Source organism: Phaseolus vulgaris, chromosome 7 (assembly GCF_000499845.2).
Source record: "Phaseolus vulgaris cultivar G19833 chromosome 7, P. vulgaris v2.0, whole genome shotgun sequence".
NCBI lineage: Eukaryota > Viridiplantae > Streptophyta > Magnoliopsida > Fabales > Fabaceae > Phaseolus > Phaseolus vulgaris.
In genome coordinates this window covers 673416-685631 of record NC_023753.2, presented here as the reverse complement: position 1 = coordinate 685631, position 12216 = coordinate 673416, and the positions used below count along the sequence as shown (strand labels likewise).

Genomic DNA, 12216 nt, shown 5'->3' with positions numbered 1-12216 from the left:
TTTGATAAAGACTAAGACGATATCAAAATTATTTAGAATTTATCATAACAAGAGTTTGTTGGGTTTATCAGGTCATCTGTTATCAGATTTTTCATAAATATACAGTATTACATTAACAGTCTGAATATAAAAGAATGTGTTAGAAATCTCACATCCACGGATAAAGATAAAGATATTTCATAGTGTATAGATAAGTTCAAACTCTTTATCTTATAAGATTTAGGGAGATTTAAAATTAATTTATTAATAAACCCCTTAAAAAACCTTACCGTGTAATATTCTATTTCTATATAAGTTGTTTTTTATTATTATTATCTCAAACAAACTTTATTATATCTTTTAATAAGATTAGGATTGAGTAATTAATTTACCATGTCTAGTATTTAAAAGATACACAATTTTAATACATTGTAATAATTTAATAGGTTAATATTAACACAGACAATATTTTTTATATTTGTTTATAAGTTTGTTTGAGGTAAAAACACTTGTTGAATTACCTAAAACATATATTTTAACTAAATATTCTTTAAATAACTTATTTTCTGTTTGTTCAAACAAACAAAAAACTTTGTTGTCTTAATATTATAAATAAAATATCACGTAATATTTACAATTTTTTGACAAAGCAAATTATAAATTTCCATCTTATAGTTATAATTAAATATTCTTAATTATGCAAATAATCACTAATTATCGCTCACCCAAACACTTCAACAATAACTTTCGTCCATAATTTGATACATTATCATATTCTTTAAACGTAGAATTAATTTATATGAAATATGAAAACACACACAAGTATAAAATTCAATCATAACATTCGTCCTTAATTTGATATATCATACCCTTTAAATGTAGGGCTAAATTACTCGAAATAATTGAATTGCTCTTTGTATCGTTAATCACGGTTATCTTTGTATTAAATAATTTAAGACATTAAACTATTTTAAAGCAACAAAGTGATAAAAGTATGTTGAAAAAGGAATATAAGAGAATTCTAATACAAAATAATTTTATCCATATTAGTTGAAACAAATGTTTTTTTTTGCCTTTACAATTTTGTGCTATTTTTCTTTATTCTGGTTATATAGTACAATTTATACGCATGTTTGTTTGAATAATTGAAACTAAAAAAACATTCATTTGTGTACCAGGGATGGATGACAGATGAAAGTGTTACCATTCGTTCAGAGTCGATCAACACAACCAGATTAATTAAATCTTACAGAAGATTAACAACATCAAACAGTGATTAAACATTAGTTAATACACTCTTAATTAATATTCAAAACTTTAATCTGGTCCAATAACAAATGACACATGATAATCATATAAATAATCACATATTTTGAAAAAAAAGTATATCATTATCACGCATTAATTGTACGGAACACCGAATACGATGTTTCACTTAAGCATGTCAGAGTGCTTTTTTCAGATACACTTAAGTTTGGAGTTTACAGGGAAACAAACGAGGAGGAGAAAAACGAAGTGAGAGTTGTGAAACTATTCAAAGAAGAGAATAAACAAAGGTAGACCGACCCACCCACCGAGAAGGATGGTAATCGTTCTCTTTGTCCTAACCTCGTTCGAGAATTTTTTTTTCTTTCTTAGAAGGATGTTTCTAGAAGAAATCCGTAGCCATGGTTGAATTGAAATGGTTGAAGTGGCGTTGAGATTGGACATTTTGAGCAGAGTGAGAGTTTGAAATAAATAAAGGAATCGGAAGAACACGTGAAGCAATTCAAACAAAGCCAGCCATTTGATTGTTGGACGTGTAAAGTAACTTTTTCCTCTCTATTTTCTACTTCTTCAACACATCGCATTTATTTTATCGTTGAATCTAAAAATATTCTTCTTTTAAAAATGTTTTTCAGTTTCTTCAATGTGTTTTTGAAAGTAATTGAGTCAACCACTTATTCAATACAAAAATATTATTCAAATAAAAAAATACAAATATAAATAAATAAATTTATCAATATAAATATATTTTAGTTCAAATTCGTTAAAATAATATTATTATAGTTAATAATGGTATCCAAGTTCTTGTTTGTTTTGAAATATAATTTTATTCTTCTTATGATTAAAGAAAAAATATTTATTTAAATTGTTCGTAATAATCATGATTTTGTCTTTCATATGATTAAAATAAACATATATTTAAATTATCCTTAATATTTTTTTTAATATTATACAACTATTGTACTTACCATAACATTATTAAACCCATTTATTTATACAAAATTAAGAATAGCAAATGGTGAAATAGTACAGATAATATAAATAGTCTTTACAAGTGTCTAGAAAGAGATATAATGTACAGTGTTTTTTTTTAGTTTTGTAAAAAAAAAATGATTTATGATTAATTAACAGTATATCTTTTACACCATAATTTTTTTAAAATATTAAATAAACATAGATAATCATATTTTACATAAATATTTAAGTAAATTTAATTTTATAAAGAAACTTAAAGGTGTATTACTAAAATAACGATACAAAACGCTTAAGAAAAACCAATTGTATTGTTCAAGTAAACAAATAACGCATACTTTTTTTAATAAATCACCTAAATTTTTCATGAGAGAGAAATTTATTTAAGTAGAATAAAACCACTCTTTTCAAAGTATCTAATGTACATGTGGAAAACTCGAACTAAAAATTAATGACTAAATTGAATGCTGATTTAAATGCATGTTCAATAAGCCAAAACAAGCAATTTTATATGATGTTGACTTTTCTCTCCCTTAAATTAAGCCTATTTTATGATGAAAAATTTGGATTGGGCAAAAAAAAATGTTGATATACACTGATTAAGCACGACATGTTTCTGAAAATTCCTCCAACACAGACAAAATTATATGAATTCCATTTATGACAAAAGTTTTAAGAAAATCGTGTAATGGTTTTATACCACTACTTTGAGAAACTGTATATTTATTCTTATTTCAGGATTTAGAAACAAAAATTAACTTTAACTTCAGTAGTTTGGATTGTGTTATATGGGTTTGGATTTGAGATTGTTTTTCTTTTATTCGATATGGGTCAACTCTCGACTTCTAGGATCGGATCACTTTCGAGTGAGTGTGTACCTACAATAGACTCTAATGATAAAAGTCATAATCAGTTTGTTCAATTATCAGATAAAAATACTATACTTACCTGTTGAGACTCACCTATTTATAGTGGTTGTTGGTTTTTAACTTGATTGAATTTTTACTTTCTACACCTCCCAGTTATGAAATATATTTATAGTGTTTTGAACCTATTTATTGAATTTTGATACAATATTATTTTATTGTATTATTTATTTATATTATTTTAGCTTTCAATATTCTGACGACTTCTCCACTCTATATCTAGTATGGAAATTTATTAAATTAAAAAATTTAAAAAATAAAAATTATTGAATTGAATAATTATTAAAAATTAAATTTAAAATATATATAAAAAAATTATATAATGATATAGATTATTATTTGAATTTGAATGGATGAGGAAGAGACGCATGTTTGTGTTTGTCTCTACTTTGGAGGGTTGTTTGGTTAGAAGTGAGAAGCAGCACATCACTGAATTACGCTTGGACTATATGCCAAACCCACTCTTCAAGAGACTAACTTTTCAAAATGGAAAATGACAAGCAAATTTTCATTACAAAAAAGATAAGACTTTCCCCACACAAATCAACTTGTGCCTATATCTCAATCACAATTGTGTATGCATCAAAACATCTACTTGCTCTACTATATAATAGGATATTTAATCAAATATCTAGAAAAAATCATTAAAATTAATATCCTTTTTGGTTACTTAATACGAAAGCTTTTATAAAAAAATAAAATAAAATAAGTTATTAAAAAAACTAATAAATATTTCATGGTATAAGTTATAAAAAGAAAAAGAAAACACAAAAGAGTTAGATCTGGTTTGGCATATCTTCTGAATTAGGTAGAAGAGAGGAAGCAACATGTCAAAAGACACTAACAAAATGGAATCCAAATTCACCTCACAGTTAATAGAGTTAAACAATGCAAAAATTGTTGGAATTAAAATTAAAATAAGTAATTTTATGATATAATATCAGTGGTATTAAAATTAAAATGAATACTTTTCTATTTAGTCTTAAAATTAAAATAAATACTTTTATGCACACAATGATTTCCGGTATTAAAATTTCGAATGCTTTTAGAATTTAGTATTTATGATAAATATATTTAAAAAATAATTTATGAAATATTTATCCGTTATGAAAATTTGTTTGGAAACATTGCAGTAGAGAGGATGATTTTGAAAAAATTACAAAAAAAAACGAAATAAGAATTATAAATAAAAAGAGAGGAAGCAAATAATAAATCCCTTTGGAAAATTTAAACTCGGCCCGATGAAATAAATTGGGCCTCGGCCTTGCAAGTTCTTAATTCAGAGTATTTGTTCTTGCACCTCTACATTTTTCTTCCTGCACCCTACATATTTTGAAATATCAGAATTGTCCTTGATAATTTTGGGTGATTCTAAAAAAAAAATTCGCAAGCAAAATGTGTTTCCAGAATTAGAAATCCAAAAGACAAAAAATCATTTCAGATTATTTTTTCCATAACATACTTTTTTAATTTCCGAAATAATAAATAAAATTTGTTCTGAAAATATTTCAGAAACAATAATTGAAAAGTAATTTCAATAGGGGTAAAATGGGCTTTTCCGAAAATAATGGGGTGGAGGAAGCTATTTCTCGGGGTGCAGGAAGAAAACCCCTTAATTCAACCCAAGAGAAAATAATGGGGTGGAGGAAGCCATTTCTCGGGGTGCAGGAAGAAAACCCTTTAATTCAACCCAAGAGAAAATAATGGGGTGGAGGAAGCCATTTCTTGGGGTGCAGGAAGAAAACTCCTTAATTCAACCCAAGAGAAAACCTTCGGCCCGTTTAAAACCCCACGGACCAAACCCGAAACAGCACTCTATATTACTGAAAGAACCCTAATTTCGAGCTTCGTCTCTTTTATTTAACACTAGGGTTTGCAACGAAGAGTCGCAGCCGTATCAGAAGCTCGCGGAAGTGTAGCAATGGGTAATTTCCAGAAGCATTATTCTCTGTTCATTGTTGTTAATTGACGTGACTAAAAGCGTTGTTTGTGCAGCGAGGATTAAGGTTTACGAGCTGAGGCAGAAGACGAAAGCTGATCTCTTGAATCAGCTGAAGGACCTCAAGGCCGAGTTAGCCTTGCTTCGTGTTGCCAAGGTCACCGGAGGTGCCCCTAACAAGCTCTCCAAGATGTAAAATTCCATGTCTTTCCCTATTGGGTCGTTTCTCCTGTAGTTTTGTATTTTGCATGCGAGGTGTTTGTGTTTATGTTTTTCTTTTTTTAATTTATGTTGCAGAAAAGTGGTGAGGTTGTCCATTGCCCAGGTTTTGACGGTGATTTCTCAGAAGCAAAAGTCTGCGTTGAGGGATGCCTACAAGAACAAAAAGTACTTGCCTCTTGATCTTCGCCCCAAGAAGACCAGGGCTATTCGCAGGAGGCTTACTAAGCACCAGGTAATGTCATGTCTTCTTTCTTCAATGCACAATTAACTTTATGTTAGCAAAAGTATGTAGTCTAATGTTCAGGCCTTGTTGTTAGTTTTCAATGAATGGATTGCATTGATTTTGATGGCTTGAATATTCGTAGTCATTGCTCTTTTGTTTTTTTTTAGTGACTACCTGATCTAATTTGAATATCAGTTTAGTGTAATTCGTTGTATGTGTGTGTTCTTGAAGATGTTACTATTGATTAACATCTACATGTTTTTATTCGGCTAGAACTTTTTTCTATGTATGATTGTGTGCTTAAGATTTCTAATATATTGCTCAAATTCCATTTCTAAATACCCAATGCATTTTTGCACTGTTTTGTCAGAGGGGAAATATGAGTAAAATCCCTTTAATATTTGGGAGTGTGGGTTGTGTTGTTTTGCTTCCCTTCATTTTGAAGCAAATTGACTCTTACAGTAATTAGAATGTACACTGGCTGGTTTTAGAATACTAGTTTAATTTTTGAGTTAGGCATATTAATACCATCATCATGTGAAAGAGAGGAATACTGTATTGCTGTTGATGTTTGCCCGTTTGTAATACCATTACTAAGATTTTCTGACTTTCAAAAGGTTCTTTTATCCGAACTTGAAGTCGGCGACATCCATAGAAGCTTGTCTCCTTCAATTCTTACATACAATTCTATGTACTTGATTCAATTTGATCTGATCCTGTCGTTTCCAAATGTTATCTAATGTTACAGTTTTTTGCTTCTGAATTTGTTCTTGAAATATGATTTTAAAATATAAATTACAGAGACTTGTGATTTTAGAGTTTCGTGGATAATATTAGCTTTAGACATGAGGAAAAATAACCTTGATTATAATTTGTATAAAGTCTCACTCTTAAACAAAAACATCAATGCTCCTCTAATAGTTGTTTCTAATGAGATTTCTCATTTCTTGTTCATGCAGGCATCATTGAAGACCGAGAGGGAGAAGAAGAAAGAGACTTATTTCCCAATGAGGAAGTATGCTATCAAGGTGTAATATTTAAGCAAATCTTAGTGATCAATTTAACGTTTACCTCCTTTATACTTGACCAGTTTTGATACCTCTCAGATTTGTAGTTTCATGTTGGAGTTTCTATTTATTATTGCCTATCTTAAAATTCTTGTTGGGTTTCTTGAAGCTACTAGCATTTTTGCGCATTGTTAGTTTTCGTTCAAAATTGATGCATTACATTTTTTGCGGATTCTTTTAATCAACCTTTACATACACGTTTATTTCGAGAAATGTTTGCACAGACCATTTGCATTTGACCTGCAGAATTATTATGTTTATCTCATAGCCAGGTTCAAATGGCTTATTTTCAAGATTTTTCTATGAGTTTGCTTTGAATATAATCAGTCATCCCTTTTATTCTTTAATGAGTTTATCTAATGATTAGAGAACCTAGACATACTTTAAGATATGAGGTTTGAACATAATAAACCAAGAAATTTAGTCTTAAAACCAAACTCAAATACATTGCGTGATAGTTATTTTAAAATTATTTAAATTAAAGTTATAATGGAATTTTTAATGCTTACTATCGAAAGTGATTTTTTTAGCTTATCAGAAAGAACTTAAATATTCTTTTGTTTTTTCGAAAGGATATACTATGTATTTGTCAAACTTGAATTTTTTGAAATTTAAGCTTCACACTGTTATATCCTTAAACAAGCTATTTATTAAAAAATTTAAACCGTGAAATTTTTAAATCAATAAAAATGAATATACACGAAAATCGTCTTATACAAGCTTTTAGCCACTTGATCTTCTTTTTGGAGTTATTTTTTTTGTTTATTATTAAGAAAAATATTAACTTAAAAAAATATCAAATACGCAGTATCAAAAGATAAATATCATATAACTTGTGCATGTAATATAACCCTCATTTACTTGATTTTCTTCTTTTTAATCTCTTTAGACATACCTTATCAAAGAATTGTGCAACCAATTTAATTTACTTCCTCCATGACACACATTTAGTAATGCTATTCTTTCATTTTGGTGAAGGGGGAGTGTTTCCTGTTTCACAATATAATCCCACCATATTTAGATAAAATTTGCCATATACATTTATTTGATTTTTTCCCGTGAATATTTGTAGAATGAAAAATATAGAAAAGGTAAAATGAATTGGATTTTGTATATAAGTTAAAAATCAACTTGTTTTTCGAAAGCAAGTTAAAATTAACTCATTCACTTTTCTTAATTAATAAACACTATATTTAACTTATTTAAAGTTAAAGTAGGTAAGTTAATTTAGTTTGCATTAGAAGCTGGACTTTTTCCTACTACAAAACCTTGTGTAAAATTTTGTCCAAAACCTCTGAAAGTAAATAATTTTTGTTCATCACTTTGACATTGTTAAATGAAATTTAAAAATAATAAATAAAATGTGCACTCATGTAATCTAAGAAGTGGGCCAAAAGTGCAGTGGTCCAGGCAATGATCACATTCCAATCAAGAAGTGTACACAAACCCCAACTACTAATATTTTTAAATCTCATTTTGTTATCATAGTTAGTCCAAATTCTTTGCATGTGAACTCCATAACCAACACTCTTCCTGGACCAAAGTATTTCCCTGTGAACTTCACAAGGAACTTATTATATATTTTGTTTCTTTACAATATAAAATGATCAAATTTAAAGTATAAACTCATATACATTACCTCCTTTATTTAATAAAAGAAGTTTTAAAATGAGTAAAGTTAAAATATTTTGTGATAATTTATTTCAACACATCCACCGAATTTTAAGTTATGGTAATGTAATTCGAGACATATCAATCAGTAGCCACTTTACAATCAATTAATTAGCTTACTAAGTTTCAATTTATGACTAATTTCAGTGCCCTCAACTCGGAAAAAAAAAGGCTAATGTATCCATTTGAAATCATCAACTAAGAAAACGTGACCTTGTTTTCATGCCTCATACTTTAAGAACAGTCAAAGACAAGAACTGAAACAATGTAAATTTCATACGAGGTGTAAATAATTTTCTTGCTTGGTCACCACATCTATATACTTCAAAAGTAAAATTATTAAATTTCAAACATGAATAAAAATAACTCCTGACAATGAAAATTATGACTGGGGACAGATATAAATACCAAATCGAAAAGTGTCAGAACCACAAAATTGACTATGTTTACGGAATACAACAATATGTTAGTACAACTCGAATTAAATAAAGGAAAAATTAAACCTTCGTTCTTAAATGTGTTTGATATGAAGGTGTGCCCATGCAATGAATCCTAATTAAGGACCATACGATCTACTGGCCTACAAATGGATTGCCAACCTGTACACAATTGGAGGACCTCTCTGAGAGAATGCGCAGCTGCTTCCATTGTCCATGTCGAGTAATATTCGCTAGGATGGAACATGGCCACTTCTCTGTTTTGTGTAACCAAGCATGGCTGAGCACCATTCAAAAGTATGTCTCCTTCTGATACTATGGAGCCTGACTTTTGCTCTTCCTTATCTGCCGCCTAGGGAAACATTTTTATAACAACCATTAGTAGCCATTGGGCGGGGTATAATTGTTGAAGATCTTTGAAGATCCTACTCAACTTTTATGCTTGATGAAGAAGTGTTTGATGAAGAAAATAAGCTTGAAGATATAAGAGTAGGGATGCTGTCATATGGAGTGTGTATTTTGTTGTCTTAGTTAGGATAGAGTTGTTTAAGTGTCTTTTGCATTTTGAATCAACTTCATATCCCATAGTCATGTTAATGATCTCAAACATAAAGGTTTCTTTTAAAAGTTGTTTTAAAAATCTGTTTTCCAAGAGGGTTCACCTAAGACCGGGTCACAAAACAAAGATTGAATATTTCAAGAAGCACTCTCAATGATTCACGTTTCTGGACTTAAACCATAACTGCACTAAATATTCATCACTCAAAATCAGAGATACTATAATGAAAGCAACAATAGTCTTGTTTACTAGTTGAAGTCCGTTACATAGATCACACAAAGCCAAAATAGAGCTTCACTTCGTATATAATGATGACATGTGTGAGCTACAGGGATGAAACTAATTTTAACTGAAGATCAACACTGAGTCTAAGGAATTGCGTTCAAGTGTCGGCCTCAGAGTAACTTTGTCAATGTGATATGCTTAATGACAATAAAGCAGCAAACTTGAGTGAAAAGAAATATTTTACCTTCTCTGTATAAAATTCAAAAGTCTTTTTCTTAGTTCCCGCTTCATATATGTTACATTGAGAGTATATCTGTAAAATGATTTTCAAAAAAGCTATTAACCTCTCAAATCTTGCACAGTACTTAGAACGCAAAGAAAATTTTAAGAAAATCCACAGATGATAGCAGCAAGCTCACCTGGGATTCCACACTAGCACAAACAGCATATACCGTCCAGTTTCTGGTGTAATTGTTGTACAGATGAACTTTTCCAAACCTCACACGTGGTTGTCTTTGCCGTGTTCCATCAAAGAAACAGTGGTGAATGGTCACCCGGATGCATCTATCACCAACGTGAGTCGGATCAGCTCCAATGAGCATGGTCTTGTCATGCTGCCCAAAGCAACACCTAGTGCCACAAAGCCAAGTAACCCATCACATTTGACCAATGGATTCACCTCCTCTAAATCGAGATAATCTCTCTAAAGAACAAGGTAAGTAATCTCTGTGTGTCTGAGAATGCATCAATGATCCATGTCAAAACATACTAAAAGCAACTAACAATTGCTTTTTTCAGTCACGTGCCCCAATTGTGTGGAAGAGGATCCAAACACACCTTCAGTCATTGATGAAAAAATCAACTATTGATGGTATAAAAATCTTGGATGTGTTGAAAAATCAAAATCAAACATGAATTTTCTTATGAGATTACTCACCTTACTTTTACTCACTCTCCAAGAGTCTAATACGTGACAAACCACTGTTGCAGTTCAATTCATTCAAAATGAAAAACTCCACTCAAAGGATAAGGCAAATAATCTCAATGCAAGTAGATCCATGTCTAAGTCTGTCTACACCGTCATTTCAAAACACACAAAACACAACTAATAGTTTCTTGAATGACATGCTTCAGAGTTGTGGGGATGGGAATCCAAAACACAGGGTCAGTCATTAATGAAAAAAGAAATAACTATTAATACTAGTGTATTGACAACTAATATTAATTACACCACGAGTTGACCACCACTTACTCAATTACTTATCAAAACATCATTCACAGACTCGGATATTACTATTATTATATTATTATAAAAGGGTTAGCGATTGATTCTAGATGGAAAAGGAATTTTCAAAATATCATTTCCCACAATATTACATGAGAAGTGATACATTGACAAATTTGTCTCTAAATTTTTAGTTTTTTCATGACATGACAAAAATATCATTTTTTATATCATGAATCACAAACTATATACTTGGAGCAGGTTCGATATTAGATGCAAATGCATAACAAAGCATATCCACCAATGATATTACACGCACATGTATAACAAAACATCACCTATTAACCTTCTCATCAACTACTGAGATGACTTACTTTTACCTTACTCACATCACAAAGTCAAATCACTGTTGTAATTCAATTAAAAATGGAGAGAATGAGCCCACCTAGATACAGTGATATCGGTGCTTTGTCTCGTGATGTCTATAAGGCCATCGTCGTAATCACGAAGGGTGCAACGATCGATCCATATATGCCTAGAATTTGGCTTGATTTGAATGCCATCAACATCATGACCCCTACCACCCTCAAACTCAAGGTTGCACACGATGATGTGCTCACATTCCTTCAGCCTCAAACCTTTCCCAGTCAATTTCACCCTCTGCCCTCTCCCATCTATTGTCTTATACGACGACACACTCAGGTACGACGACAGCTGAATCGTACCAGAAACCTCAAAAACAATCCACAAAGGTTCGATTCTACGACATCCTTCGCGAAGAGACCCAGGACCATCATCTGAAATCAATCATTCATTCATTCATGCATCATAGCCATAATTCAACACTATCTTATTTTCATTCATCTCTATTCAATAATTCAATCATTCGTTTATTCACATTTTCAAAATTGAATTAAATTAAATTGAATGCAGAAAAAAGAGCATAGGTTAGTGTGCCTGCGAGAGTGGTGACGAGATACAGAGAACCGTTGAGGCCGCCGATGGCGTGGCGGCCGAAACCCTCGGCGCGGCCGGCCATGGCCCTCAAATTGGAATCGACGTCGCCGTACGGTAGCATCTGAATCCCCGCCATTGAAATTTCACTTTTCTTCTTCCTCTCTAAACAACAAATTCAATCTTTTAACATTTAAATAACAAAACTACGATTACAAATTGTGATTAATTATAAAAAGCTACCGTTTTAATAATTAATATATCATTAGTATCATACACTCCTTTTAAATACTGTGTGTCTGTTTCAAACCCATAACATGTATCGAACACACAAGACATATTCGGACACAGATAATAGTATGATATTAATAGGACACATATAGAATGATCTAATTCTAAAAATATTTATTAGATTTATAATATTTTAACATCATTCTAACTTAATTTTAAAAAAATAGATTAATTTTATAAAAATTTAAATTTATTGTATAAATTTTTATTATAATTATAAAAATAAACAACAATTTTTTTTAAATCACAATAAAAAATGT

General features: G+C 30.4%; 2 protein-coding genes across 2 annotated transcripts; one reads left to right on the top strand and one right to left on the bottom strand.

Moving 5' to 3' along the window:
• Positions 1–4939: 4939 nt before the first annotated feature.
• Positions 4940–6702, top strand: LOC137827769 (large ribosomal subunit protein uL29). The gene is made up of 4 exons (XM_068634077.1): positions 4940–5068; positions 5139–5274; positions 5380–5536; positions 6487–6702. The coding sequence occupies exons 1-4, from the start codon at positions 5065–5067 to the stop codon at positions 6559–6561; spliced, it is 372 nt and encodes a 123-aa protein (XP_068490178.1). The 5' UTR covers positions 4940–5064; the 3' UTR covers positions 6562–6702.
• Positions 6703–8641: 1939 nt separating this feature from the next.
• On the bottom strand, positions 8642–12014 carry LOC137828534 (putative pectate lyase 21). The gene is made up of 5 exons (XM_068635152.1): positions 11669–12014; positions 11157–11508; positions 9906–10116; positions 9731–9799; positions 8642–9054 (listed from the first exon to the last, which is right to left on the bottom strand). Exons 1-5 carry the CDS (start codon positions 11802–11804, stop codon positions 8818–8820), a joined length of 1005 nt encoding a protein of 334 aa, XP_068491253.1. The 5' UTR covers positions 11805–12014; the 3' UTR covers positions 8642–8817.
• Between the last annotated feature and the right edge of the window lie 202 nt (positions 12015–12216).